This window comes from Palaemon carinicauda, chromosome 27 (assembly GCF_036898095.1).
Source record: "Palaemon carinicauda isolate YSFRI2023 chromosome 27, ASM3689809v2, whole genome shotgun sequence".
NCBI classification, from domain to species: domain Eukaryota; kingdom Metazoa; phylum Arthropoda; class Malacostraca; order Decapoda; family Palaemonidae; genus Palaemon; species Palaemon carinicauda.
The window spans coordinates 1,784,488-1,811,908 of NC_090751.1; the positions used below are offsets into that span (position 1 = coordinate 1,784,488).

General features: G+C 41.1%; 1 protein-coding gene across 1 annotated transcript in view; it reads left to right on the forward strand.

Moving 5' to 3' along the window:
- The window catches only part of LOC137620499 (kinetochore protein Nuf2-like), a 41,916-nt gene extending 14,782 nt beyond the window's left edge, over positions 1–27,134 (forward strand). The window contains exons 4-10 of the mRNA XM_068350677.1: positions 4,227–4,321; positions 9,428–9,541; positions 10,980–11,126; positions 15,812–16,044; positions 16,754–16,945; positions 24,628–24,790; positions 25,812–27,134. Coding sequence (XP_068206778.1) covers positions 4,227–4,321; positions 9,428–9,541; positions 10,980–11,126; positions 15,812–16,044; positions 16,754–16,945; positions 24,628–24,790; positions 25,812–25,892 — 1,025 coding nt within the window. The 3' untranslated portion in view covers positions 25,893–27,134. The remainder of the gene's footprint in view (positions 1–4,226; positions 4,322–9,427; positions 9,542–10,979; positions 11,127–15,811; positions 16,045–16,753; positions 16,946–24,627; positions 24,791–25,811) is intronic.
- The last annotated feature ends 287 nt before the right edge of the window (positions 27,135–27,421 follow it).

The window sequence follows — 27,421 nt, forward strand, 5'->3', positions numbered from 1 at the left end:
TTGGAAAAGCAAATCAGTGTTCGCGTCTTTTTATCTTAAGAATGTCCAGTCTCTTTACGAGAACTGCTTCACTCTGGGACCATTCGTAGCAACGAGTGCAGTAGTGGGTGAGGGCTCAACCACTACAATTCCCTAATTCCATAACCTTTTTAATCTTTCTCTTGAAATGTTTTATTATTGTTTTTGGGTTGTCCGGAAGGCTAAGAAGCCTTTCGCATCCTACTTGATTTGGCGGGTGGTCAAAGTCATTTCTTGAGAAGCGCCTAGATTAGAGGTTTTGATGAAGTCCTTTAGTATGGGTTGCAACCCTTCATACTTCAGCTCCTAGGAGTCGCTCAGCATCCTATGAGGATCGCGAGGCTCAGTAAGGAAGACGTACTTAAAAAGGCAGAGTAATTGTTCAAGTCGACTTCCTTACCAGGTACTTATTTATTTTATGTTTGTTATTTTGAATAACTGCTAAAATGAAATACAAAATACTTAGCTCTTAATGTAACACATAATGCTGGTCTCTACCCAACCCCCCGGGTGTGAATCAGCTATATGATCACCGGCTAAGTTTAATATTGAAAAATGTTATTTTCATTAGTAAAATAAATTTTTGAATATACTTACCCGGTGATCATAAATTAAAGGACCCTCCCTTCCTCCCCAATAGAGACCCAGTGGGCAGAGGAGAAAATTGGTTCTGTGTTGACATGGAGTACTTGAGTACCTGCTCGACAGATGGCGCTGTTGATGTACACCCCCACCTGTATAGCGATCGCTGGCGTATTTTGTCCTTAGGTTTTTCTGTCGGGCAGCAGAGCTGACAGCTATATGATCACCGGGTAAGTATATTCAAAAATTTATTTTACTAATGAAAATAACATTTTTTCAAAAATTTATCAAAAATAAGAAAAAAATAATTTTTATAGCATTTTGTTGCAAGGACGTACCAGTACGTCCATGGGGGTAAAAGGGTTAATAGTCCTTCCCCTTGTGGTTGGTGATATGTGCAGATAGCAGTGGATGAAGGTCTATGGATAGTAAAAGAAATTAATTCTTATAGATATAGTAGTAATAAATGTACAGTATGCAACTAATACTTAAGTATAGTACAATACTCTGAGATACCTATTAAGATATTCTCTCTCTCTCTCTCTCTCTCTCTCTCTCTCTCTCTCTCTAAATACTGTACTATAGTCCATTTCTTTTAGCGATGCATATTTGCACCGACTCGCGGCGGTGCCCTTTTAGCTCGGAAAACTTTCTGGATCGCTGATTGGTTGGACAAGATAATTCTAACCAATCAGCGACCAGGAAACTTTTCCGAGCTAAAAGGGCACCGCTAAAAGAAATGGACTATAGTGTAGTTATACCTTTCTATTTTTTATGGGTATACGCAGTATTTTCTTTTATTTTGAAATATTGTGCTTTAAAATTGATATTAACTGTTTTGAGACTTAAAAAAAGATAACTTGGTAAATACTCTGAATTACTCGAGTTTTTGCTATTCACGAATGAAATTACATTTAGGTTTTCTTACATAGATGCAAGTTTTTGTGTGAAAAGTTTAGATGCTATTTTCCCGCATTTGAATTCGGAATTACGCAGGGTTTGGAAGAGCCATCTCCTTTGGCTTTGGTAGGATGTATAGAAACCTTGTTTAACAGTTTAACCCTTTTACCCCCAAAGGATGTACTGGTACGTTTCACAAAAGCCATCCCTTTACCCCCATGGACGGACTGGTACGTCCTTGCAAAAAAATGCTATAAAAATTTTTTTTTCAGATTTTTGATAATTTTTTTGAGAAAATTCAGACATTTTCCAGGAGAATGAGACCAACCTGACCTCTCTATGACAAAAATTAAGGCTGTTAGAGCAATTTAAAAAAGATATACTGCAAAATGTGCTGGGGAAAAAATAACCCCCTGGGGGTTAAGGGTTGGAAATTTCCAAATAGCCTGGGGGTAAAAGGGTTAACAGTTTAAAGACCACTCATGAATGGCAGAGGCAAGGGACTGTGACATTGCCCCAGAAAGTAGGACAATGCCCTAGAGACTGACCATATATACATATGATCAGCACCAAATCCCCCTCTCTACCCAAGCTAGGACCAGGGAGGGTCAGCAATGGGTCCTGATGACTTAGCAGGTAGATCTATAGGGTCCCCGAAACCTCCCATCCTTAGCTCACAAGGATGATGAGGTTGTAGCCACTAAAGAACTAATGAGTTTGAGTGGAACTCGAACCCCAGTCTAGCGATCACCAGGCAGGGACGTCTAGTTTTTTTTTTATTGCTAACTTAGGGTTGTGGCAACATATTTGAACCATCCCTTTTTGGCAATTTGTTGGACGGAAGTTCGAGCCCCGCGGAAGCTCCATAGTTTCTAGTAGTGGCTGCATATAGGTCTACCTGCTGAATCATCAGCAGCCATTGCCTGGCCCTCCTTGGTCCTAGCTTGGGTGGAGAGGTGGCTTGGGCGCTGATCATATCTTGATAGAGAGAAAGGCCTTGGGTGCTTATCATATATTCATATGGTCAATCTCTAGATTGTCCAATCCCTTGCTTCTGCCATTCATAAGCATCCTTTAACCCTTTTACCCCCAAAGGACGTACTGGTATGTTTCACAAAAGCCATCCCTTTACCCCCATGGACGTACCGGTACGTCCTTGCAAAAAAATGCTATAAAAATTTATTTTTTCATATTTTTGATAATTTTTTGAGAAAATTCAGGCATTTTCCAAGAGAGTGAGACCAACCTGACCTCTCTATGACAAAAATTAAGGCTGTTAGAGCAATTTGAAAAAAATATACTGCAAAATGTGCTGGGAAAAAAATAACCCCCTGGGGGTTAAGGGTTGGAAATTTCCAAATAGCCTGGGGGTAAAAGGGTTAAGCTTCTTGTATTTCAGGAGGATGTATAAGGGAATTTGGACAATAATTTTTAGAATTTTATAAATTGATTGCAAAGCATTAAAGCTAAATATATCATCTATAAACCCTTTTACCCCCAAGGTAAGGTTAAATTTCAAGAACATTTTGCTATATATTTTTTTGAAATTGCTCTAACAGCCTTGCTTTTTGTCATAGAGAGGTCAGGTTGGTCTTATTCTTTTGGAAAATGCCTTAGGTTTCTCATAAAGTTATCAAAAACATGTAAATAACAGTGTTTTGCATGAACGTACCGGTATGTCCTTTGGGGGCGAAAGGGTAAATAAGATGGGCATTAGTATTGAATTAATGAAAGACTTATTTTGACTGCACACAAGTTATGCCAGCTAACATCCGTTGCCTCCTCGACCAATGCCACATATCTGTAACTGGGTCTCTAGTGACTTAGGTTCTGAGAACTCTTATCCAAACATTCGTTTGGCATCGATGTTTGTGACACTTCACACTCTCTAAAAAGTACACTAAAGTTTTTTATTTATGTTTTTCCTTACTCTTTTTATTTCCATGTACTTATTTGGAATTTAGCAACCATCATTTTTTTTTGGCACTTGATGCGAGTATAATTGAAGACATGACCCTTGCGTTACTTGAAAAGCATATTGTATTTGATTAAAATAGTAACATTGTAACTAATTCATGATTTTCAAATTATTTGACTAAATAGTTGAACTGTTATTGTACTTATATCGTTATTGTTATTGTTATTAATATTGCTATTATGATATAGTTATGGACAATTGTTGATTCGTATCGATTGAATTAATTAAAGATAGCCCATTTGCGTTTTTGAAATCAGACTTTCATCAGCATCTGTTGCATAGAAGTTTTATTCCAGCTATGACCAAGTTGTGGAATGATCCTCCTAATCGGGTGAATTGGTGGAACCTCAAAAGTTCAAACTTGCAGCAAACGCTTTTATGTTGAACAGCTTAACACAAGTCTCTTTTTATAGTTTATATAAGATCTATTTTTAATATTGTTACTGTTCTTAAAATATCTTTTGATTGTTCATTACTTCTCTTGTAGTTTATTTCCTTTCCACACTGGGTTATTTTTCCCTGTTGGAGCCCTTGGGTTTGTGGCATCTTGCTTTTCCAACTAGGGTTGTAGCTTAGCTAGTAATAATAATAATAGTACAATACATAGAGAATGTGATTGAAGTACGTTGACGCTTATTAGCATACTCGGTTAATGTTGAGGAGATTAACCATAGATTTTAATTTGTGCATTTTAGGTTAATAACATTTAAAAACTTCTGACTTATTTACCACATCCCTCTTTTTGCAGATCCAAAACGAACCAGAAGATTTTTCTCTCTCCTCATTGATTTTTATGCAAGTTCAAGAGATAATATAGAGAGTCTTACTGCAATTGAGGATAAGGTATGTACTAAGTTTTGCTTATAAGTGGCTTTTCTTTATGGCCATGTTTACTGGGTAGACCTATTAAACTACAATTTAAATTTATTAGTTAATTTTTGTGTTCGGGATGTATTATATTCCTTCACAGGAGAGGACTGCATCTTGAGTGTGGGTGAATATAATTTCTGTGTTCAGCACATTACATTATATAATTTCTTTTTCATTATTTATTTATTTGTAGATCATTGAAAAGTATATTTCAGATCTATTTTCACATTAAAGTACTGTACTTCATCATATGTTGCTACAGTAGTTTCATAAAAATTCCTATTTCCTATTTGTTCCTACACTTTATGCAAACCCTCATTCTTTACTATAGGACAATGGACATCTTAACTGCTACAACAGCGACCATGTGGAGCAATTGAATTCTCAAAAGGAAGGAATCAGTAGTTCCCAGACTTCCTTTTGTACCTCAGTGAGGAAAAGCTCCTCTCAGTCTCGGCGATTAAGGGCTATCGCTCAGCCTTGAGCCTCATCTGTAGACTGAGAAGGGGTGGACCTCTCCAGATCAGAAGACATCACCTTCGTTGATTCGGGGTTTTGAGTGATCTTGCCCCCCAGTTGAGATTAGACCATCACCTTGAGACGTGTCTTACATTCCCTGAAGGGTCTGCCCTATGAGCCCTTAAGGGCCTCAGGCTACTTTCTGAACCTTTAGACCATCTTCCTCGTACCTCTGTCCTCGGCTAAAAGGGTCAGTGAGCTACATGGACTGTCTTATGTCGTCACCCATTCTAAGGGATGGGGGGGGGAGTGTCTCGCAACTTCGTACCGGGCTTTGTGGCTAGACTCATAATCCTTCATCTACCGATGAGAGATTTCGAGAATTTCAGTTTTCCAGCCTCAATAAAGTAACACAGGATACAGACCAGTCGTTACTATGCCCAGTCAGGGTGCTAAAGAAATACCTGAAGCACACCAAACCTTTCAGACCACGTCTCCGTCATCTCTTCCTTAGTACCAACAAGGTAAAGAAGAGAACCTCTCGCAACACCATCCCTTTCAGGGGACAGTAACCATTGGCTGAGGATACTGGGTTACACTAGGTTTCAAGAAGGACATCCATCTATCTTCTTCGTCTCCTTCTCCCTCCCATCTGGGGATCCTAGTCTGTATCCAGTTTCAGCTGGACTTGCCAATGGAAGTAAGGTATGATACTCATCTTATTCCTCTCACAGGGTATAAGTTATACTCATGGTCACGAGGTTTTTCCTTTTCGGGGGAATCCTAAGTTTGAAGGGGTCCGAGTCGAATGTTCCTGACCCACTTCATCCTGAAACATTTCTTTCCATGAAGCTACAAACCCTCAGTCGCGTTGAGATTATGGGGATCTACCAAGAAAGAAGATTAACGGAAGATTGTTGCTTCAAAAGAGTCTAGTCTGAGGACTATCTTCCCTAGGAATAGGGAACTCCTTGGCCACCCTGACCTCAAGACTAAGTCTCCTATAGTAAAGAATGAGGGTTCGTATCAAGTGTAGGAACAAATGACAAACTTATAACAGCGGTTGTATTTTTCCTAACATACAAACCCAAATTCTTTACACAAATCTTCCCTCCATCACCGCCCCCTAGAATAGTCCTAGCTAAAATCCGATTGAGGGTAAACAGCAGCTACCGACCGGCGGTTCCCCCACCACTAACAGGTGGGTAACTACCTTCCTGGTCGTTAACGACCTTGTTAAGGTTTTTCGGCCTTATTTTCCAGCTCGCGCTAGAATATCTCCTATAGTAAAGAATTCGGGTTTGTATGTTATGAAAAATACAAACTCTGTTATAAGTTAATTTCAGTGTGAGTACTATTTTGATTGTCATGAGATTTAGCCTGCGATTTTACAAAATAATCTGGGGCTATCTAAGGCAGCCTGGATATGAGTGTCTTATCTAAAGCGGGGTTTACACGGCCGAGCATCTCGTCGAGCCCAGTTGTCGAACCTACTTGTAGAACGGCTCGAAGAGCTTTCAGACAGTACATCGAGCCTCAGTGTGCCTCGTGCTAAAACAACATCAACATGTCTCTCGACCAGGACGATTTGATAACCATTGCTTTAGCAGTGGCACTAAGAATAAAAAAAAAAAGATCAAAGTGGACGAAGGATTGGCTACTAAAAAGAGAGAAATTTTCACACACCAACTTGCTTATTGCTTTAAAATTAAGGCTTTAAAATTAGTTCTTTCAATATTTCATGCAGAGCCGCTATTCCTTTGTTTCTGGCTACTTTATTGGAATAGTCTTTTGATTTAACTTTCCATAAAGCTGGATGAGCCCGATATGTATGTATGAAATCAAAGTACGACTTCCTTCTCATTCTTGCTTTCATTAATGGCAGCCATTATTCATTTCTTTGATGATGTTTCCTCGAGCAGGTTTGAATAACAACTGAGGTTCGATGCTCGACACCCGTTCACACGTTCACACCGCTCGTCAAACAATGTAGCTCCGCCCACAAAAGTCAAGATGAGCCTGACTTTCATCGAGCCGTTCGACGAGCGCGCTCGACAACCAAATAGCCCGTTTACACGCTCGAACATCAATTCAAACACAGGGTTGTCGAGCCAGGCTCGACGAGCTGCTCGCCCGTGTAAACCCCGCTTAAGGCAGTCTGGATATTACCTTTATGGAAGTGAAATTACCTCACTACAGTATTCCTCAAAGGAAGAATATGTTTAAAGTTAGTCCTAATGAAACTTTATTTATAGTTCAGAGGGGAAATCCAGGGGTTTTTGGTAGCCTATTGCAAATGTCCCTGCCTGGTGATCGGTTTGACTGGCGTTTGAGTCCCGCTCAAGTTCGACGGTTTCTTGTATCGTCTGCAACCTCACTATCCTTGTGAGCTAAGGATTGGGGGCTTGGGGGAGCATAATGGTTTGCCTGCTAAGTCATCAGCAGCTATCGCCTGGCTCTCCCTGGTCCTGGCTTGGGTGGGGATGAGCTTGGTCACTGATCATATTGATATATGGTGAGTCTCCTGGGCAATGTCACTGTCTCTTGCCTCTGGCGTTCATGAGAGACCTGTAAACCTTATAGCTGGGAGGGTGATACGACGTGCCAATGCCTTTCTTTAATGCACACTTAACCAGGAAAGTTTTGATAGTGATGGGCTTTAAGCTTTTAACTCATTTAAAGGTTTTAAAGTCTGCCCATGAATGGCTAGGACCAAGGAGGGCCAGGCAATGGCTGCTGATAACTCAGTAGATAGACCTATAGGTTCCCTCAAACCCCCATCCCTAGCTTACAAGGATGGCGAGGTTGCAGCGACCAAAGGAACTAATGATTTTGAGCGGGACTTGAACCCCAGTCTGGCATTCACCAGTCAGGGACGTTACCGCATCGCCCACCACTTTTACCTTTTACATACATACATATACCAAGGCACTTCCCCCAATTTTGGGGGGTAGCCGACATCAACAAAGAAACAAAAACAAAAAGGGGACCTCTACTCTCTACATTCCTCCCAGCCTAACAAGGGACTCAACTGAATTCAGCTGGTACTGCTAGGGTGTCACAGCCCACCCTCCCACATTATCCACCACAGATGAAGCTTCATAATGCTGAATCCCCTACTGCTGCTACCTCCGCGGTCATCTAAGGCATCGGAGGCAGCAGCAGGGCCTACTGGAACTGCATCACAATCGCTCGCCATTCATTCCTATTTCTAGCACGCTCTCTTGCCTCGCTCACATCTATCCTCCTATCATCCAGAGCTTCCTTCACTCCATCCATCCACCCAAACCTTGGCCTTCCTCTCGTACTTCTCCCATCAACTCTTGCATTCATCCTTTGTTTAATGACCTATTCAGGTCATAGTAGGTGGATTGGAGTCAACGCTCTTGCTCCTCCTTAGGTTGAGTGTTCACTCATCCCAGGATTTTAAACCTGTGAATATGGTTATAGGAACTTTCTCCCTTCTCTGATGTGTCTCCTATTAAATGACAAAGGTTTGAGTTTGTGTATGAAGTACAGTCATTACTAATTTGTATCTATCTTAACCCTTTTACCCCCAGGCTATTTGGAACTTTCCAACCCTTTACCCCCAGGGGTTATTTTATTTTTCAAGCACATTTTGTAATATAATTTATATAAATTGCTCTAACAGCCTTAATTTTTTTCATAGAGAGGTCAGGTTGGTCTCATTCTCTTGGAAAATGTCTGAAGTTTCTGAAAAAATTATCAAAAATATGCAAAAAAAAATATAAATAGCAGTTTTTTGCAAGGACGTACCGGTACGTCCATGGGAGTAAAGGGATGGGTTTTGTGAAATGTACCAGTACGTCCTTTTGGGGGTAAAAGGGTTAACTATGCAAATCTGAGTCCATTAAACTACACTTCCTTCCTCACCTACCCAGCAAGTTCTAAGGGAAGGTCAAAGTAACTATTCTGTTCTGGCAGTGGGTCGAATTTCCCCTGCTACCCGACAGTAACTACCAACGCCTCGTTATGAATCTTAACAGACAAATTTCCAGTTTTACTGAAATCGTACTCAGGTTTGTATAAGTAAAAAATATGTAATTTTTTATTAACCCTTTTACCCCCAAAGGACGTACTGGTACGTTTCACAAAACTCATCCCTTTACCCCCATAGACGTACCGGTACGTCCTTGCATAAAAATGCTATTTAAATTTTTTTTGCATATTTTTGATAATCTTTTGAGAAACTTCAGGCATTTTTCAAGAGGATGAGACCAACCTGACCTCTATGTCAAAAATTAAGGCTGTTAGAGCAATTTAAAAAAATATACTGCAAAATGTGCTTGAAAAAAAATAACCCCACGGGGGTTAAGGGTTGGAAATTTCCAAATAGCCTGGGGGTAAAAGGGTTAACAGACAAATTTCCAGTTTTACTGAAATCGTACTCAGGTTTGTATAAGTAAAAAATATGTCATTTTTTATTAAAATTTTGGTTTTAGCTTTCATTCAATACATGGGTGTACATATTTTCTATAGCTCTCTATAGCAACAAAGATCAGCTGACAAAAACAGTGGAAATTAAATATCTCGGTAGGTTTTGGCTGTCACCGGTTGGTGTTTATTTATCAAACGTATTCAATGCTTTATTTTTTACAGGCGAAAATTAAATATGATGCTAAATGTGACCTGATGGAAGACAGCGCCAAAAAAGAAGAGAGATTAAAGCATCTGAAGCACGAAAATGAATCGATTCGGATTCGTGAAGAACAGGTAAGATAATAGTTTAAATGCATATGAAAATATTTAATGGCTGATTAGGTAAACGTAGAAGGTATGAGCCATAACAGAATGAAGCTGGGAATAAGGAGATAATACAAACTTAACGGTTGACTGAATAGTACTATAGTCCATTTCTTTTAGTGAGGCAGATTAGCACCGACTCGCAACGGTGCCCTTTTAGCTCGGAAAAATTTCCTGATCGCTGATTGGTTAGAATTATCTTGTCCAACCAATCAGCGGTCAGGGAAATTTTCCGAGTTAAAAGGGCACCGCTGCGAGTTGGTGCAAATATGCCTCGCTAAAAGAAATTGACTGTAAAAGTTTGTGGTAGGATCCCTTTACTACCTCAGTGTATTGTTTTACCTGGAAATTTTACTTTTACTTATCTTCTGGATTCCTGTTCATATTTTGACTGGTGTGTTTGTTTGCCCTATTGATAGCAAGATTTCTCAAAAAAGGGATTTTGACGAAGGAAAAATCTATTTCTGGGCGAGGAACCTGTGTCGCCCAGTGAAATGCTCCTCTAGCACCATTTCTAAGGCATAGTTATTGCTAAATATGCCAAAGAGAAAAAGAGATGCATGGAATGCCAGGAATAAACCTAGCTCGCTCACTCATTGAGCGTCAGTATAGAAAACTGGGGCGTGACTGAACCACGACCATAGATCCCTCACCAATTAGACCTCTCCTTCATCAACATCCCCCCTCTCTACCCCTACATCTCCCCACCCCCTATCCCCATTCCTCCTCAGCACTTGTGTTGGTCAGATGTGTTTTGTTTTGCTCTATGTTTTGTGATTTTTGGAAGATGTCCGACGTTTTAGAGATCCCTGCTCCCCTATTGATGGCAAGATTTCTCAAAAAGTATTTTGTGGATTTTGGAAAAAATGTAATTGTGAGTTGGGCTCAATGGATTAGGGTTAAAGAGAGGACAATTTTTGGGGAAGATGATTCCTCAGCTTTGAGAGGATTAAAAACCATAAGAGACCTTTGTACCATTAGCGTAGATTCTTTACTTTGATTTAAGGCAACAATGTTTAAAGATTACCACTAATAGGTAGGCAATGATTGTGTTTAATTTTTTCTCTTGTTTAAAGTCAAGATAATGCAAAATTCCATGTATCACGGAGCAGTCTTGTTAAGGAGCAAATTCTTCTTGGGTCTACTGTGCCTATAAATTTGAATTATTAGTCTTATTAAAGAAGTTTGTACAGTAATAATAGTAATAAGTAATGTTTGGATTTCTTTGTCTAATAGCATATGTGTATTACTTCTAAATGAACAAGTTGTTCAACTGCTCTCTCTCTCTCTCTCTCTCTCTCTCTCTCTCTCTCTCTCTCTCTCTCTCTCTCTCTCTCTCTCTCTCTCTCTCTCTCTCTCTTTCTCATTACAGTACATTATTCACTACGCTTAATTTTTTCCTTTGCAGATGATGAAACGAATAGCTGAGGTTAGAGATGATATGCACGAAACTCAAATTGCTAAGGTAGACACCAAGAGCAAGTTGGACCAAGTTAAAGTCGACATTGCCTCGCTTACCGCTGACATCAAAGCGGCTGAATTGGAGATTATGGAGGTAAAATTTCATGGAGAAGTATTTGGTAAATAAGGATTTTCTTGAAAGATTTTGTAGGATTTACTGTATCACAGGATTTACTGTATCACATAATCCTCTGAGAGTCCTATTACTTTGTAGAACATATTTTTAGCACATAAAAGGGATTTTGACGAAGGAAAAATCTATTTCTGGGCGAGGGACCTGTGTCGCCCAGTGAAATGCTCCTTAAAGCACCATTTCAAAGGTATAAATACTGCTAAATATACAGAAAAAAAGTTGCATGGAATGCTAGGAATATACCCAGCTCGCTCACCCCTAAAGGATGTCGGTATTAAAACTGGGGCGAGTGATACCACTACCAGAGATCCCTTTCCAATGAGACTTCTCCCTCCTCAAAATCCCCCGTTACTACGAGGTGGCGTTCGCTACAGCTACTGCCCCACCACCACCACCACCACTACCTATCCTTCTCCCATCATTCCTTGTTAGCACCCGTGAACGTTCGGACGTGTTTTTCGTAGCTCTGTGTTATTTTGTTTGTGAAGATGTCAGGCATTTTGGAGATCCATGCTCCCAAATTGAGTATTATATTAAACAGTTTTTGCCAACTGCTTCCAGGAAATTTTTTATTCTAGTGGTTTCTAGAATACTGATGGTGTCATTTTGAGACTGGCAAATTTGGCTGTAGTTTATTTATCGGTACATGCCCATATGTCACAAGAGGGTTTTCAACTCTCTTAACATCCACACTTGCTGCTCTTATACATTTGAAGCATGGTAACATCCACACTTGCTGCTCTTATACATTTGAAGCATGGTAACATCCACACTTGCTGCTCTTATACATTTGAAGCATGGTAACATCCACACTTGCTGCTCTTATACATTTGAAGCATGGTAACATCCACACTTGCTGCTCTTATACATTTGAAGCATGGTAACATCCACACTTGCTGCTCTTATACATTTGAAGCCTGGTAACATCCACACTTGCTGCTCTTATACTTTTGAAGCATGGAAAATTTACTCCCCTTGGCTATTATAATTCAGAGCATCTCTTTTCAATATCGACTGTTATATTTGGTATAGTTTTTACTTCCGCCAACGAAGTTGGAAAGAATTTATGTTTTACCCCCTGTTTGTGTATGTTTGTTTGTGAACAGCTTCCAGACCACAATTTTGATTGTAGAGTAATGAAACTTGCAGGGATTAACTATTGTGTAAAAAGCTGGAAATGATTAAATTTTGGAAGGTCAAGTTCACGGTCAAGCAAAATGTCCAATTCACGTAATCAGTCATAAGTTTGGACGTCGTTGTCACAGAGACTTCAAACTTGGTTCATATTTAAGTGTATAAAAATCCACGCCAATTAAAACATGGTAAGGTCAAAGGTCAAGGCCAAGCAAAAGGTCGAGAAATAAGCTGCCGCGGCGGAGTTTTGTGCTCTACTGAGTGCCCCTCTAGTTATTATTATTACTTGCTAAACTACAACCCCAATTGGAAAAGTAGAATGCTATAAGCCCAAGGACTCCAACAGAAAAAGCAGCCCGGTGAGAAAAGAAAATAATGAAACAGAATAGTGTACCCTCAGGTTAGAAAACTGTAACCCAAGACTGAAGAACCTTGGTACAGAGGCTATGATGGCACTATCCAAGACAAGGGTCCTAGAAGACCTGCTTACAACAGAGTTCACTTTCACGCCAACTCATGGTTGCTCTCCTGTTTGTAGTCTTTTTTTTTTTTTTAGTCCCTATCATCTTTGTTTTTTTTTATCATTCTCATTGAGTTTCAGTCATCATCTTGCCAATCAACTTTCCATCCTATTAACCCTTTTACCCCCAGGCTATTTGGAACTTTCCAACCCTTAACCCCCAGGGTTTTTTTTTTTAAGCACATTTTGCAATATATACTTTTTAAATTGCTCTAACAGCCTTAATTTTTGTCATAGAGAGGTCAGGTTGGTCTCATTCTTTTGGAAAATGCCGGAAGTTTCTCTTAAAGTTATCAAAAATATGCAAAAAAAAAATGTAAATAGCAGTTTTTTGCAAGGACGTACTGGTACGTCCCTGGGGGTAAAGGGATGAGTTTTGTGAAACGTACCAGTACGTCCATTGGGGGTAAAAGGGTTAAACACTATCACTTCTTCTCCCTCAGATTCTGCTAATAATACCAGGTGACTTGCATGAAGTTGTTCCCATGGTCCCCCCAGCTTGCACTCTTAAGTACTTTTCTCTATTACTTTAATATGAAAAGCAGTATTAGCACAGAATCTTTTGGCGCACCTGCCACTTTCTTTACTCAAGATCAGCTATTCCCAAATTGGGTTTAACCCCCCATAGATGGTCAGTTTTTTAAAATGAAATACATACATACATATACCAAGGCACTTCCCCCAATTTTGGGGGGTAGCCAACATCAAACAAATGAAACAGAAACAAAAAGGGGACCTCTACTCTCTACGTTCCTTCAGCCTAACAAGGGACTCAACCGAGTTAAGATGGTACTGCTAGGGTACCACAGCCCATCCTCCCACATTATCCACCACAGATGAAGCTTCATAATGCTGAATCCCCTACTGCTGCTACCTCCACGGTCATCTAAGGCATCGGAGGCAGCAGCAGGGCCTACCGGAACTGCGTCACAATCGCTCGCCATTCATTCCTATTTCTAGCAAGCTCTCTTGCCTCTCTCACATCCATCCTCCTATCACCCAGAGCTTCCTTCACTCCATCCATCCACCCAAACCTTGGCCTTCCTCTTGTACTTCTCCCATCAACTCTTGCATTCATCACCTTCTTTAGCAGACAGCCATTTTCCATTCTCTCAACATGGTCAAACCACCTCAACACATTCATATCCACTCTAGCTGCTAACTCATTTCTTACACCCGTTCTCACTCTCACCACTTCGTTCCTAACCCTATCTAAAATGAAATGTTAGGAATTTATTTTCATGAAGTCCTTGTGGTTTTCTAGGAAATCTGGTCATTGCCAAATAAATTGATTTACCAAAAATTTGACTTCTGATGTATAGTATGGCAATGAAAACCATACAGGTATAGTACACATTTTGAATATTGTTATAATGTAAGAAGCTTTGTAAGCTCCACAGCAATTGGTTTTTGGTACTTGCTTGATTTATACTTGTTCATTTGCTTATACAGACCTTTAGTCCTTTCTGGTAATGTCCCCGACTGGTGAACGCCAGGCTTGGGTTCGAGTCCCACTCAAACTCAGTTTCTTTGGTCGCTGCAACCTCACCATCCTTGTGAGATAAGGATGGGGGGGGGGATTTGGGGAGCTTATAGGTCTACCTAGCTGATTCATCAGCAGCCATTGCTTGGCCCTCCTTGGTCCTAGCTTGGGTGGAGAGGTGGCTTGGGCGCTGATCATATGTATATATGGTCAGTCTCTAGGACACTGTCCTATTCGATAGGGCAATGTCACTGTCCCTTTGCCCCTGCCATTCATAAGCGGCCTTTAAACCTTTATAAAGTAGGTCTTCAACTTACAAAACATCCAACTGAACTCCTAATCTCAGATATTGTATCAATGCAAAAGTAAACTTATACTTATAAATATACTTATACTTATACTTATACATTTCTGAGTGGGGATATCTTAACATTGTAAAAAGGTTTTGTGTATTGCCATGATCAGCAAAGCCGTATTAGTCAAGGCCATCCGTACTAGGTTGGTTTTATGTGAACGATCAGACAAAAGTCTCCCACCAACACCAATCCATAGTGGCCAGCGTGGTGATGAAAAGTAACGAGACCCCTATTCATAGTAAAATACTCTACTGTAATAAAACAATATTGTTTAATTTAATGCTGTAAGTAAGACGACATGTTCAATATGAAACAGGACTATTTGTTGACCTTTGTAGCTGAAAATCGTAGGCGTGCGAGTTAGGTGAAGCCTACCCTAGGCCAAAAGTTGACAAAATTCGACTTAAAAATAACTTCTCGGAACCTTTTAAAGCACGGTTTACACGCTGCGATAAATTGAAGCGATTTATTGTAATGAAAAGGTTGTTACAATTTGTTGTTACGTGTAAGGAGATCTTAGCGATTTATTGGAGTTGGAATTGGACTGAGTGGTTGGTGCCAGCAGGCTCAAATCTATATGCATCGTAACGACACAGTTTGAACGTGTAAACAAGGTTCCAAGATATCGTTACAATCTTGCTCATTTTCAGATTGACTGCTGAAGTGTGAAGTTATGGTGCGCAGTGTGTCTTCCATGACGGTCAAGTAAAGACTAAAAATATTGGATTAAAAATCGTTGCATGTAAACGCTCTTTCAATCGTCCAATAGATCGTTACTATCTCAGTGTTCAACAAATCGCTACAATTTATCGTAGCGTGTAAACCGTGCTTAAGTGTGTGAGTTAAGGACTTCCTGTTTTTGTATTTTACATTATATATTAGATAGTTACTATCTCAGTGTTCAACAAATCACTACAATTTATCGTAGCGTGTAAAACTGTGCTTAAGTATGTAAGTTAAGGACTTCCTGTTTTTGTATTTCACATTATATATTTTCATAGCTTAATTACCTTTCATGCCAAGGTGGGAGAGTTATGGTATTGTTTTTAATTTCTTTTCTTCAATGCTATTCTTCATCTTTAAAGGTTCCATATTCATTTAAATAAGTTTTTGCTGTTCTCAAGTAGTAATTGAATGAAATATTTCTACTCAGAAAAAGGAGAGATTGGAGGTCCTAGCCAGCCAAGTGATACAAGCGAGCGAGCGCAAAGAGATCGAGAGAAGGGAGGCTCATCTCGCGTCTTACAGGAGCGACAACGCCATCCAGAACGAGAATCTCGCTTCCATCAAACAAACTGTAGACGTGATCAAATCTGCTTTGGAATTGATCAGTAATGAATTATTGCCAATTTTGCAGGATATACAACAAGAGATGACCGGCACAAAGTATGTATTATGTTGCATTCTCTTTTGTTTTTAGAAAGGTGCCGGGTTTTTATTCCTACTCATATGCAAACCTTTCGCCCTTTAGATATTATTAACCCTTTTACCCCCAAAGGACGTACTGGTATGTTTCACAAAAGCCATCCCTTTACCCCCATGGACGTACCGGTACGTCCTTGCAAAAAAAATGCTATAAATTTTTTTTTTTATATTTTTGATAATTTTTTAAGAAAATTCAGGCATTTTCCAAGAGAATGAGACCAACCTGACCTCTCTATGACAAAAATTTAGGCTGTTAGAGCAATTTAAAAAAAATATACTGCAAAATGTGCTTGGGAAAAAATAACCCCTTGGGGGTTAAGGGTTGGAAATTTCCAAAGAGCCTGGGGGTAAAAGGGTTAACTTTTTTTTAATTTAGTTAATTGATAATTATCTAATTTAGAAAAAAGAATTAATTCTAGTTTCCTGGTGTTGAGGTTATATAAATAGGTTATTAAAGATAAGGTATCATTTAGGGACAATATTGAGTTCTGGATTTCAAGTATCTTTAAGAAATATTCTTGAGTCCCATATTTTAAAGTTGCTTATAGAAGGGAAAAGAATTATTTCCTTGCTAAAGTTGGTAAAACTATTTCTTATATGATAAAATATATCTTTACAATAAATTAATGACGATTTTATCTCTTTTCTCTTTGTACTTTTCTGTCCATAGTGAATGCATGCTAGCCATTGCCAAAAGTGATCGAGGAGTGAGGTCGTGTCTTGAAGAGACTGAGGAGCAGGACATGAAGATCCAACAGGTTAAAGGAATCTTAGTATCCCGACAAGAGAAGATATCACAACTGCAGATTGCTTGGAAACTCAAAAAGGACGTTCTTCAAGGAGAGATTAACCAACTGAAAGAGTAAGTGTCGTAGTTCTTTATCCTTTTATAATACTTTTTAGGCACTAGGTGTAGATTCAGCCTTATCACAAACTAATTCTTCATTTAATGAGTTCCTGCCACACGGATTTTACAACCCCATTAAATTGCGTGCTAAAAAGGAGTGACGTCACTGGCGTGGGATTGTTAGTAGTAGGGGACGTTGAACGGCACCTCGCTGTTCGGGGATTTTGACAGGAGATATCTAAATGGTGCGAGGCCTCTGGCTGTGATTTATCACGCCCCAGTATTATATATCGACACCTTTTCAATATTAATCTTACCCGATGATCATGTAGCTGTCAACTCCGTTGCCCGACAGAAATCTACGGTCGGGATACGCCAGCGATCGCTATCCAGGTGGGGGTGTACTCAACAGCGCCATCTGTGGTCAGGTACTCAAGTACTTCTTGTCAACAAGAACTCAATTTTTCCTCTGTCGTGCCACCGGCTAGACCTACTTGGATACGCTGTTGATTCTGGAGTTATTGTTCACGATTTGGTGATGTATTTGCTCTAGAGTTTAGCCTTCGCTATTCAGGAAGCTTTATCATTAGCTTAGCAAGCTTTTGGAATTAATTTGATTTAATTATGGTGACGAAGAGAGTATGGACTCTCTTTCACTTTTAAATGGCCGACCCTTCCCTTAGACGGAAGTGGTTTCGAAGAGAGTATAGACTCTCTTTCACTTTTTACACCACCCTTCCCTTAGACGGAAGTGTGTTTAGGTTTTTGGTAATTTTGCTTAACAAAGTTATAGATTTATTTTATATCTCTCCGCCATTTATAGGCCTCTTCGATTAACTTCCATTTATTATAAACTTATAAAAATTAATTTTTATGTTTGTTTATATGCGACCTTTCCTAATAGTAGGCGGTCCTTACTTGGAACCGAAGTTTATTAACATTGAGCCCGTCATATCGTTTTTCCTGTTAAGAATTTATGCTATTTTAATTTTAATGTTTTTGAAAGAATTTCTTTGATAGTCTCGTACTGTTTTCAAAGTTGAACTAACGTTTTGTTTAGTCTCCGCAGTTGTTGACGTTCAGAACGTTCAACTTGTGCTCTATCGTTACGATAGAGAGAGAGTATTTCACGGTTTCACGTTGCAGTAAGAGTAAACCGATTCTAGCGTTTCGTTCATTCTTTCTTAGCTTAAATGGTTTTAATTCTAATAAAGGAACTTTTTATTTGGGAAACCTTTCAGTTTTTTTCCTTTAACAAATAATATGTTTTAACGATATATATAATTGGGCTCTTCTCTCAGGTTCTAAGTCAAGAGAGAGAGAGAGAGAGATAGAGACGGAGGGAGAGAGAGGAGGATAAACGTTTCGTTCAAGCGGGTAACGTTGTTCTCGTTTTTTTTGCTCTTCTCCCTAGTCGCTATAGGGGAAGGAGGTAAAACGTTTCTAGAGTTTTATTCTTGTTCCCAGGCCTTATGCTGTGAGAGATTTTAAACGTAGTTTATTTGATCTAGTGTTTAGTCTCTTTTCCAGCCACTGAATTCTTTATCTTTCATTATGTTTTTCTGTTACATTGTAATACTGTTTTCGCAATTACTACCTTTTAATGAAGGATAGGATTGCGTGTTTCAGGTACAAACCACTTAAAGTTTCGAGTTCAGTGAAATAAGTGCGAACAGAAAATCAAAAGTGATAAAGTGATATGCGCAAAGTGTTTCAGTGTTGCGTTCGAGGGTTCGTCTGTTCGTGCCAGTTGTTCACCTAGTCCGATACCTCTTACAAGCTCCCAAGCCCAGGGGAGAAGTAATGTCGAAGGACTTATGGGTTCCACAGGCCTTGATCAACGAACAGACGTTTCCCTCCGTGGTTTCGGGTGTATCTACACACGTTGCCGACGTGATCACCCCACCCACACAAAGACGAGAGAGCCCATTTATTCCTCGTCTGCGGAAGAGGTTTCTCGCAGAAACCATGGACCAAATCTGGCAGCTTTTAAGTGCTAGTCGGTCCCTTCCGCGCAAGTCCAACGGCCTAGGTGTAGCCACTGGGTCAGTTCGGACTTGCTGCAGTACGACAACTGCACACCTCTCAAGAGAGGCAAGGTGGTACCGCAACAGGCAGTAACTCCGTCTGTTGCCGCACCAGCGGTTTTAGACCCTCAGTCACAACGGACAGTAGCTCCGTTTGTTGTTGTCTTTCATAGACCCTAGTGGTCCATGCTGCAGACTATACAGTCTCAGCTTGCTCCTTCATGCAGGAGTATCATGCTGGAAGGTTGACAATGCACCTGTTAACCTACAACCCTCTGAGGTTGTGCGCTCAGCAGATACTGCGGCTGCCTGCTCCCACCCTCCACCTGTGAGAGCTCCACCACCGATGCGCAGTCCACCCTGCCAGACGCATGTTCTTGCTGCACCATCTGCTAACATGCGTGAGCTACCGCATCAGCAGTGGGAAGGTTCTGTAGAGCTGCCGGGTTCCAGCACTATGCGGTATTCTCCGCAGCCCATGCAGCATGCTCTGCATACCTTACAGCATGCTCCGCATACCATGCAGCATGCTCTGCATACCTTACAGCATGCTCCGCATACCATGCAGCATGAGCCGCATACCTTACAGCATGCTCCGCATACCATACCGCATGCTCCTCAACCCACCGCAGCCCCTCCCACGCTCCAGCACTCTGCTTTTGTTGTTGCCAGCTCCCACACTCCGACTGCGGAGAAGGTTGACGATGCACCCGTGGGCCTACACCTCCCACGGTTGTGCGCCCGGCATGGCTTCCTGCTCTCACACTCTTGTTGTGAGAGCTCCTCCACCCATGCACAAGTCAACCCTGCCAGATGTATGATGACTCCCACACACAGAGCACTCCGTTGCCGTGCGTGAGCTACCACAAGCTGCCGTGTTTTGACACGGTGTGTCAGCCTCCGCAACACACTGTGGTTTCCGCCACTCGCCAGCAGCAAACTAGTCAGTCAGGAGTTGAGGCTTCCCCACACAACTTTGGTTGTTGCCAACTCACAAACTGTCATACAGTTACATGACGTTGCCTTCTGGTCTGCTACTTATACACCAGTGCTGTATGTCCTCACGCTCCTGTTGTGGTTGACAGTTCAGTTTTTGACAGTTCACAGACTGTCAAGCAGTTTCATAACGTTGCCTTCTGGTCTGCTGCTTTTGCACCAGTGAAACCCTCACTGAGAGAACCTAGCTTTTCTCGGGTATGGTTCCTGTAGATGAGAAAGTGCTGTTCTCCCTCCTTCTGATATTCCCTTGAGGAGAGGAGCCTTAAGCTGCTTAGCCTCCTATGGACTTTTATTTAAGCATAACATGCTTCCAGGGAGGGTAATTGGTTCCGCTTCAGTCGCTAACCCCGTCTGTTGCCACACCTGCTCCCATAGACCTTGAGCTTTGTTGCAAGACATGCAGTCCAAGCTTAGTCCTTGATAGAGGATTTTTTTTACGGAGTCAGTGTGTCACTGGGAAGACGTTCAACAACCAGCAGAGGTGACTTGTTGTGACGCAGTGCGGCAACCTCAGCAACCCGATAAGGAGTTGTCTGTACTACCCAGACAGTCTAGACAGTTTCGGGTTGTCGCTGTACTTCCTCGCTTCCCCATGGTTGACAGTTCACAGACTGTGCAGCAGTACCATGATCTTGTGTCCGGCTCCGTCAGACGACTGGCTTTTAAGAGCTCCCACAAGTCGTCGCTGTCTGGAGAATCTCAGATGGACTATGGATCTGACCAAGGAACTGGGCCTCCTGGTCAATTTAGAGAAGTCTCAGCTCGTCCCATCCCAGACCAGTGTCTACCTGGGTATGGAGATTCAGAGTCGAGCTTTTCGGGCTTTTCCGTCGGCCCCAAGGATCAACCAAGCCCTAGAATGCATCCAGAGCATGCTGAGAAGGAACCGATGCTCAGTCAGGCAGTGGATGAGTCTAACAGGGACACTTTCATCGCTGGCCCTGTTCATCGAGTTAGGGAGACTCCACCTCCGCTCCCTTCAGTATCATCTAGCTGCTCACTGGATAAAGGACATGACGCTAGAGACGGTCTCAGTTCCTGTTTCCGAAGAGATGAGGTCTACTCTAACGTGGTGGAAGAACAGCTTTCTTCTCAAGGAAGGTCTACCTTTGGCTGTTCAGACCCCCGACCGCCGTCTCTTCTCGGACGCATCAGACACGGGCTGGGGTGCGACATTGGACGGACAGGAATGCTCGGGAACATGGAATCAGGAGCAAAGGACACTTCACATCAATTGCAAGGAGTTGTTGGCGGTTCATCTGGCCTTGATAAACTTCAAGTCCCTCCAGCTAAACAAGGTGGTGGAGGTGAACTCCGACAACACCACAGCCTTGGCTTACATCTCCAAGCAGGGAGGGACTCATTCGAGGAAGTTGTTCGAGATCGCAAGGGACCACCTCATCTGGTCAAAAGATCGAAAGCTCACGCTGGTAACGAGGTTCATTCAGGGCGATATGAATGTCATGGCAGATCGCCTCAGCCGGAAGGGTCAGGTCATCCCCACAGAGTGGACCCTTCACAAGAATGTTTGCAGCAGACTTTGGGCCCTGTGGGGTCAGCCAACCATAGATCTGTTCGCTACCTCGATGACCAAGAGGCTCCCGTTGTATTGTTCTCCGATTCCAGACCCAGCAGCAGTTCACGTGGATGCTTTTCTGCTGGATTGGTCCCATCTCGACCTGTATGCATTCCCGCCGTTCAAGATTGTCAACAGGGTACTTCAGAAGTTCGCCTCTCACTAAGGGACACGGCTGACGTTGGTTGCTCCCCTCTGGCCCGCGAGAGAATGGTTCACAGAGGTACTGCAATGGCTGGTCGACGTTCCCAGGACTCTTCCTCTAAGAGTGGACCTTCTACGTCAACCTCACGTAAAGAAGGTACACCCAAACCTCCACGCTCTTCGTCTGACTGCCTTCAGACTATCGAAAGACTCTCAAGAGCTAGAGGCTTTTCGAAGGAGGCAGCCAGAGCGATTGCCAGAGCAAGGAGGACATCCACTCTCAGAGTCTATCAGTCTAAATGGGAAGTCTTCCGAAGCTGGTGCAAGGCCAATGCAGTTTCCTCAACCAGTACCACTGTAACCCAGATTGCTGACTTCCTGTTACATCTAAGGAACGTAAGATCCCTTTCAGCTCCTACGATCAAGGGTTACAGAAGTATGTTGGCAGCGGTTTTCCGCCACAGAGGCTTGGATCTTTCCACCAACAAAGATCTACAGGACCTCCTTAGGTCTTTTGAGACCTCAAAGGAACGTCGGTTGTCCACTCCAGGCTGGAATCTAGACGTGGTCCTAAGGTTCCTTATGTCATCAAGATTTGAACCTCTCCAATCAGCCTCTTTTAAGGACCTCACATTAAAAACTCTTTTCCTCGTGTGCTTGGCAACAGCTAAAAGAGTAAGTGAGATCCACGCCTTCAGCAGGAACATAGTTTTCACATCTGAAACGGCTACATGTTCCTTGCAGCTCGGTTTTTGGCTAAAAACGAGCTTCCTTCACGTCCTTGGCCTAAGTCGTTCGAGATCCCAAGCCTGTCCAACTTGGTGGGGAACGAACTGGAGAGAGTACTTTGCCCAGTTAGAGCTCTTAGGTACTATCTAAAAAGGTCAAAACCTTTACGAGGACAATCAGAAGCCTTATGGTGTGCTATCAAGAAGCCTTCTCTTCCAATGTCTAAGAACGCAGTTTCTTACTACATCAGGCTTCTGATTAGGGAAGCACATTCTCATCTGAAGGAAGAAGACCTTGCTTTGCTGAAGGTAAGGACACATGAAGTGAGAGCTGTGGCTACTTCAGTGGCCTTCAAACAGAACCGTTCTCTGCAGAGTGTTATGGATGCAACCTATTGGAGAAGCAAGTCAGTGTTCGCATCATTCTTTCTCAAAGATGTCCAGTCTCTTTACGAGAACTGCTACACCCTGGGACCATTCGTAGCAGCGAGTGCAGTAGTAGGTGAGGGCTCAGCCACTACATTCCCATAATCCCATAACCTTTTTAACCTTTCTCTTGAATACTTTTTATGGGTTGTACGGTCGGCTAAGAAGCCTTCCGCATCCTTGTTGATTTGGCGGGTGGTCAATTCTTTCTTGAGAAGCGCCGAGGTTAGAGGTTGTGATGAGGTCCTTTAGTATGGGTTGCAGCCCTTTATACTTCAGCACCTAAGAGTCGTTCAGCATCCTAAGAGGACCGCTACGCTCAGTAAGGAAGACGTACTTAATAAAGGCAGAGTAATGGTTCAAGTCGACTTCCTTACCAGGTACTTATTTATTTTATGTTATTTTTGAATAACTAATAAAATGAAATACGGGATACTTAGCTTCTTTGTTAACATGTATGCTGGTCTCCACCCACCACCCTGGGTGTGAATCAGCTACATGATCATCGGGTAAGATTAATATTGAAAAATGTTATTTTCATTAGTAAAATAAATTTTTGAATATACTTACCCGATGATCATGAATTAAAGAACCCGCCCTTCCTCCCCATAGAGAACCAGTGGACCGAGGAGAAAATTGAGTTCTTGTTGACAAGAAGTACTTGAGTACCTGACCACAGATGGCGCTGTTGAGTACACCCCCACCTGGATAGCGATCGCTGGCGTATCCCGACCGTAGATTTCTGTCGGGCAACGGAGTTGACAGCTACATGATCATCGGGTAAGTATATTCAAAAATTTATTTTACTAATGAAAATAACATTTTTATAGGTGAGCGAGCTGGGTTCAACCTGGCATCCCTATGCAATTTTTTCTCTGGTAATATATAGCAGTTATATACCTTAGAAATGGTGCTAGAGGAGCATTTCACTATGCGACACGGGTCTCTCGCCCAGAAATAGATTTTTCCTTCGTCAAAATCCCTTTTCTAGGCTACAATTAAAAGTGAGGGAGGGGATGAGTGGTTATTTGTGACGGCACCTCGTTGTTCTGGGGGATGTTGATGAAGGAGAGGTCTAACTGGTGAGGGACCTATGGTCGTGGTTCTATCACGCCCCAGTTTACTATACCGACACTCAAAGAGTGAGCGAGCTGGGTTTATTCCTGGCATTCCATGCATCCTTTTTTTTCTCTGGTATATTCTGCAATAACTATGCCTTAGAAATGGTGCTAGAGGAGCATTTTACTGGGCGACACAGGTTCCTCGCCCAGAAATAGATTTTTCCTTCGTCAAAATCCCTTTTCTAGGCTACATAAAAAGTGGGGGAAGGGTATAAGTAGTTATTTGTGGTTAACTTGTTGCATGTGATGGAAGAATGCCTTTGCTTGTTAAACCAAAGACTTGCAGCTGGTTTTAAACCATGAATTTGAACATACTGTACAGTATGCATGTTAAAGTTGTGGTAGCGTATGAGAAATGTCCCTGAACTGCTAGACTGGGGTTGAGACCCGTTTGAGCTCTATAGTTTCTTGTAGTGTCTGCAACCTCACCATCCTTGTGAGCTAAGGATGGGGGCTTTGCGGGAAGCCATTGCCTGGCCCTCCCTGATCATATTTACATATGGGCAGTCTCTAGGGCATTGCCACTGTCCCTTGCCTCTGCCATTCATGAGTGACCTTTAAACCTTTGCTATGGTTTTATGAGAAAAATATTTTTTTCATATAAATAATCAGTAATCTAATGCACTGGTGAACAGAAATTTATACTTATCTGAAATATTTATATTTCACTTAACAGGACATGGAATGAAATTTGGCGCAGTCAAACAGAAGACGAAATTGTATCGCAAGACTTACTGAAGGAACGTCTGAAAATCATCCAGGAAGCCAAACTGTTGAAGGAACAAATTCACCAATTTGACTTATTTGTGGCTAAGAATTTCCAAAAGATTCTGCAAACGGTAATGTTTCACTTTTTTTGTGCATGACTATTGAACATATTTTAGTACAATTTTTTGGCGGTCAGTAGGTTTTAGGTTTAGATTATATTTCCTCATATGTGTTTATCATTAACCCTTTTACCCCCAAAGGACGTACTGGTACGTTTCACAAAACTCATCCTTTTACCCCCATGGACGTACCGGTACGTCCTTGCAAAAAAATGCTATAAAATTTTTTTTTTCATATTTTTGATAACTTTTTTTTAAAAATTCAGGCATTTTCCAAGAGAATGAGACCAACCTGACCTCTCTATGACAAAAATTAAGGCTGTTAGAGCAATTTAAAAAAAATATACTGCAAAATGTGCTGAGAAAAAAATAACCCCTTGGGGGTTAAGGGTTGGAAATTTCCAAATAGCCTGGGGGTAAAAGGGTTAATGTTAGCCATGTGGCATTAGAAATACGTATTGTACACAAAATAAAAGCTTCAATAAATGTACATGTAGCAATATCAATGAACTAATTAGCAACAAACCAGATAGAAAGGAAACAACAAATTTGTAGATCACAACAGCTGATTAAAGCGCTGTGAATAAATGAAGATGACTATTCTATAATATCTGCCGAGAAGCTAGCTCTTCGATAGCATTAACCCTTTTACCCCCCAATGGACTTACTGGTACGTTTCACTAAACTCATCCCTTTACCCCCATGGACGTACTGGTACGTCCTTGTAAAAAAACTGCTATCTGAATTTTTTTTGCATATTTTTTATAATTTTATGAGAAACTTCAGGCATTTTCAAAAAGAATGAGACCAACTTGACCTCTCTATGACAAACACCAAGGCTGTTAGAGCAATTTAAAAAAAATATACTGCAAAATGTGCTTGAAAAAAAAAAAAAACTCCTGTGGGCTAAGGGTTGGAAAGTTCCAAATAGCTTGGGGGTAAAAGGGTTAAGCAAAAGACTTTTATGTTGGTAGTGAAATTACAAATTTTAGATTTTTTTTTTTTAAGTTTAATTTCAGTTTCTTGTTTTCAGATAGAAAAGCATAACAGCGAAATTCAGGCTGGCCTCACTGCCGTAGTGGAAGTGTCGCATATGGAATATTCCGACGAATAAGAAGAGAACAGTAATGAAAAAAAATTGTGTATTTAGAAATAGGAAACGATCTTTTGTAGTACATACATACATACATATACCATGGCACTTCCCTCAATTTTGGGGGGGTAGCCGACATCAACAAAGAAACAAAAACAAAAAGGGGACCTCTACTCTCTACGTTCCTCCCAAAATGTGTGGATGGATCTTTTGTAGTACATATTATTATTGATAGAACTATATATTTTGTAAGATTTATTGCTCTGAAACTTTGCCTGTATTAGAACATTAATTTAGGAAATTATCTCTCTTCTTTACTGACTATTTTTTAAATTTTCTTGGTTGTCTGTCCTATTAAGGTAATTATTAAGTTAGTGTAGTTAAAGTCCTTTTCTTTTAGCGAGGCAGATTTGCGCCGACTCGTAGGGGTGCCCTTTTAGCTCGGAAAAGTTTACTGATCCCTGATTGGTTGGACAAGATAATTCTAACCAATCAGCGATCAGGAAACTTTTCCGAGCTAAAAGGGCACCGCTGCGAGTCGGTGCAAATCTGCCTCGCTAAAAGAAATGGACTATAGTTATACAAAGTGATTTATAGGTACAGTAATAGAGACCTCCAGCGAGGTTGCATATTATAAAATATAAAGTACTGTACATTAGATACAGTAATTTATTTTTTTATTACTTTTATATATTGACCAATGTATGGATATAAGATTTTTCCATTATCTCTTAAGCTGTGTATGAAATTCAAAGATTATATACTTAATATAGGAGGCTGGGACTGAAGATGGATTTGGAGAACAAACTGTAAACAGTAAAGAAGTTCTTTCCAGTATTCTTAAGGCCCCAACTGTTTTCCTTTTGGTTTCTTCTCTTCTGTCTTTTTAACTTACAACACTTTTAACATATGCATATACTGATTATATGAATCCTTAGTCATAGCTTTTTTTAATAGATATTGTTGAAATAAGTCAAGAAATTCAATAAAACCTAAGTGCTTAATCAAAATAGCTAAAATAAATGAGAATGTGGTCAGCAACTCCACTGTGTGAGTGAGAGAGGGTAATGGCTAGTCTTCCAGCTCCGTCGAAAGATAATCCCTATTAAATAGCTAAAGGTTTATATGTTAGGAAAAATACAAATTTCGAATTGGTTAAGAATAAGTGTCGCTACCTAGAAATCCCAAACATACAAATATAATACTCAACTTGGGAGCTGGGATCTCTAAAACGTAGGACATCTTCCAAAAAACACAAAACAACGCAGAGCAAAACAAAACACGTCTGACCAACGCAAGTGCTGAGGAAAAATGAGGATGGGGGGTGGGGAGATGTAGGGGTAGAGAGGGGGGATGTTGATGAAGGAGAAGTCTAATTGGTGAGGGATCTATGGTCGTGGTTCAATCACGCCCCAGTTTTTCAATATTAAACTTACCCGATAATCATGTAGCTGTCAACTCCGTTGCCCGACAGAATTCTATGGAGGGATACGCCAGCTATCACAATACTAGAAAGGGGTGTACTTACAGCGCCACCTGTGGCCAGGTAC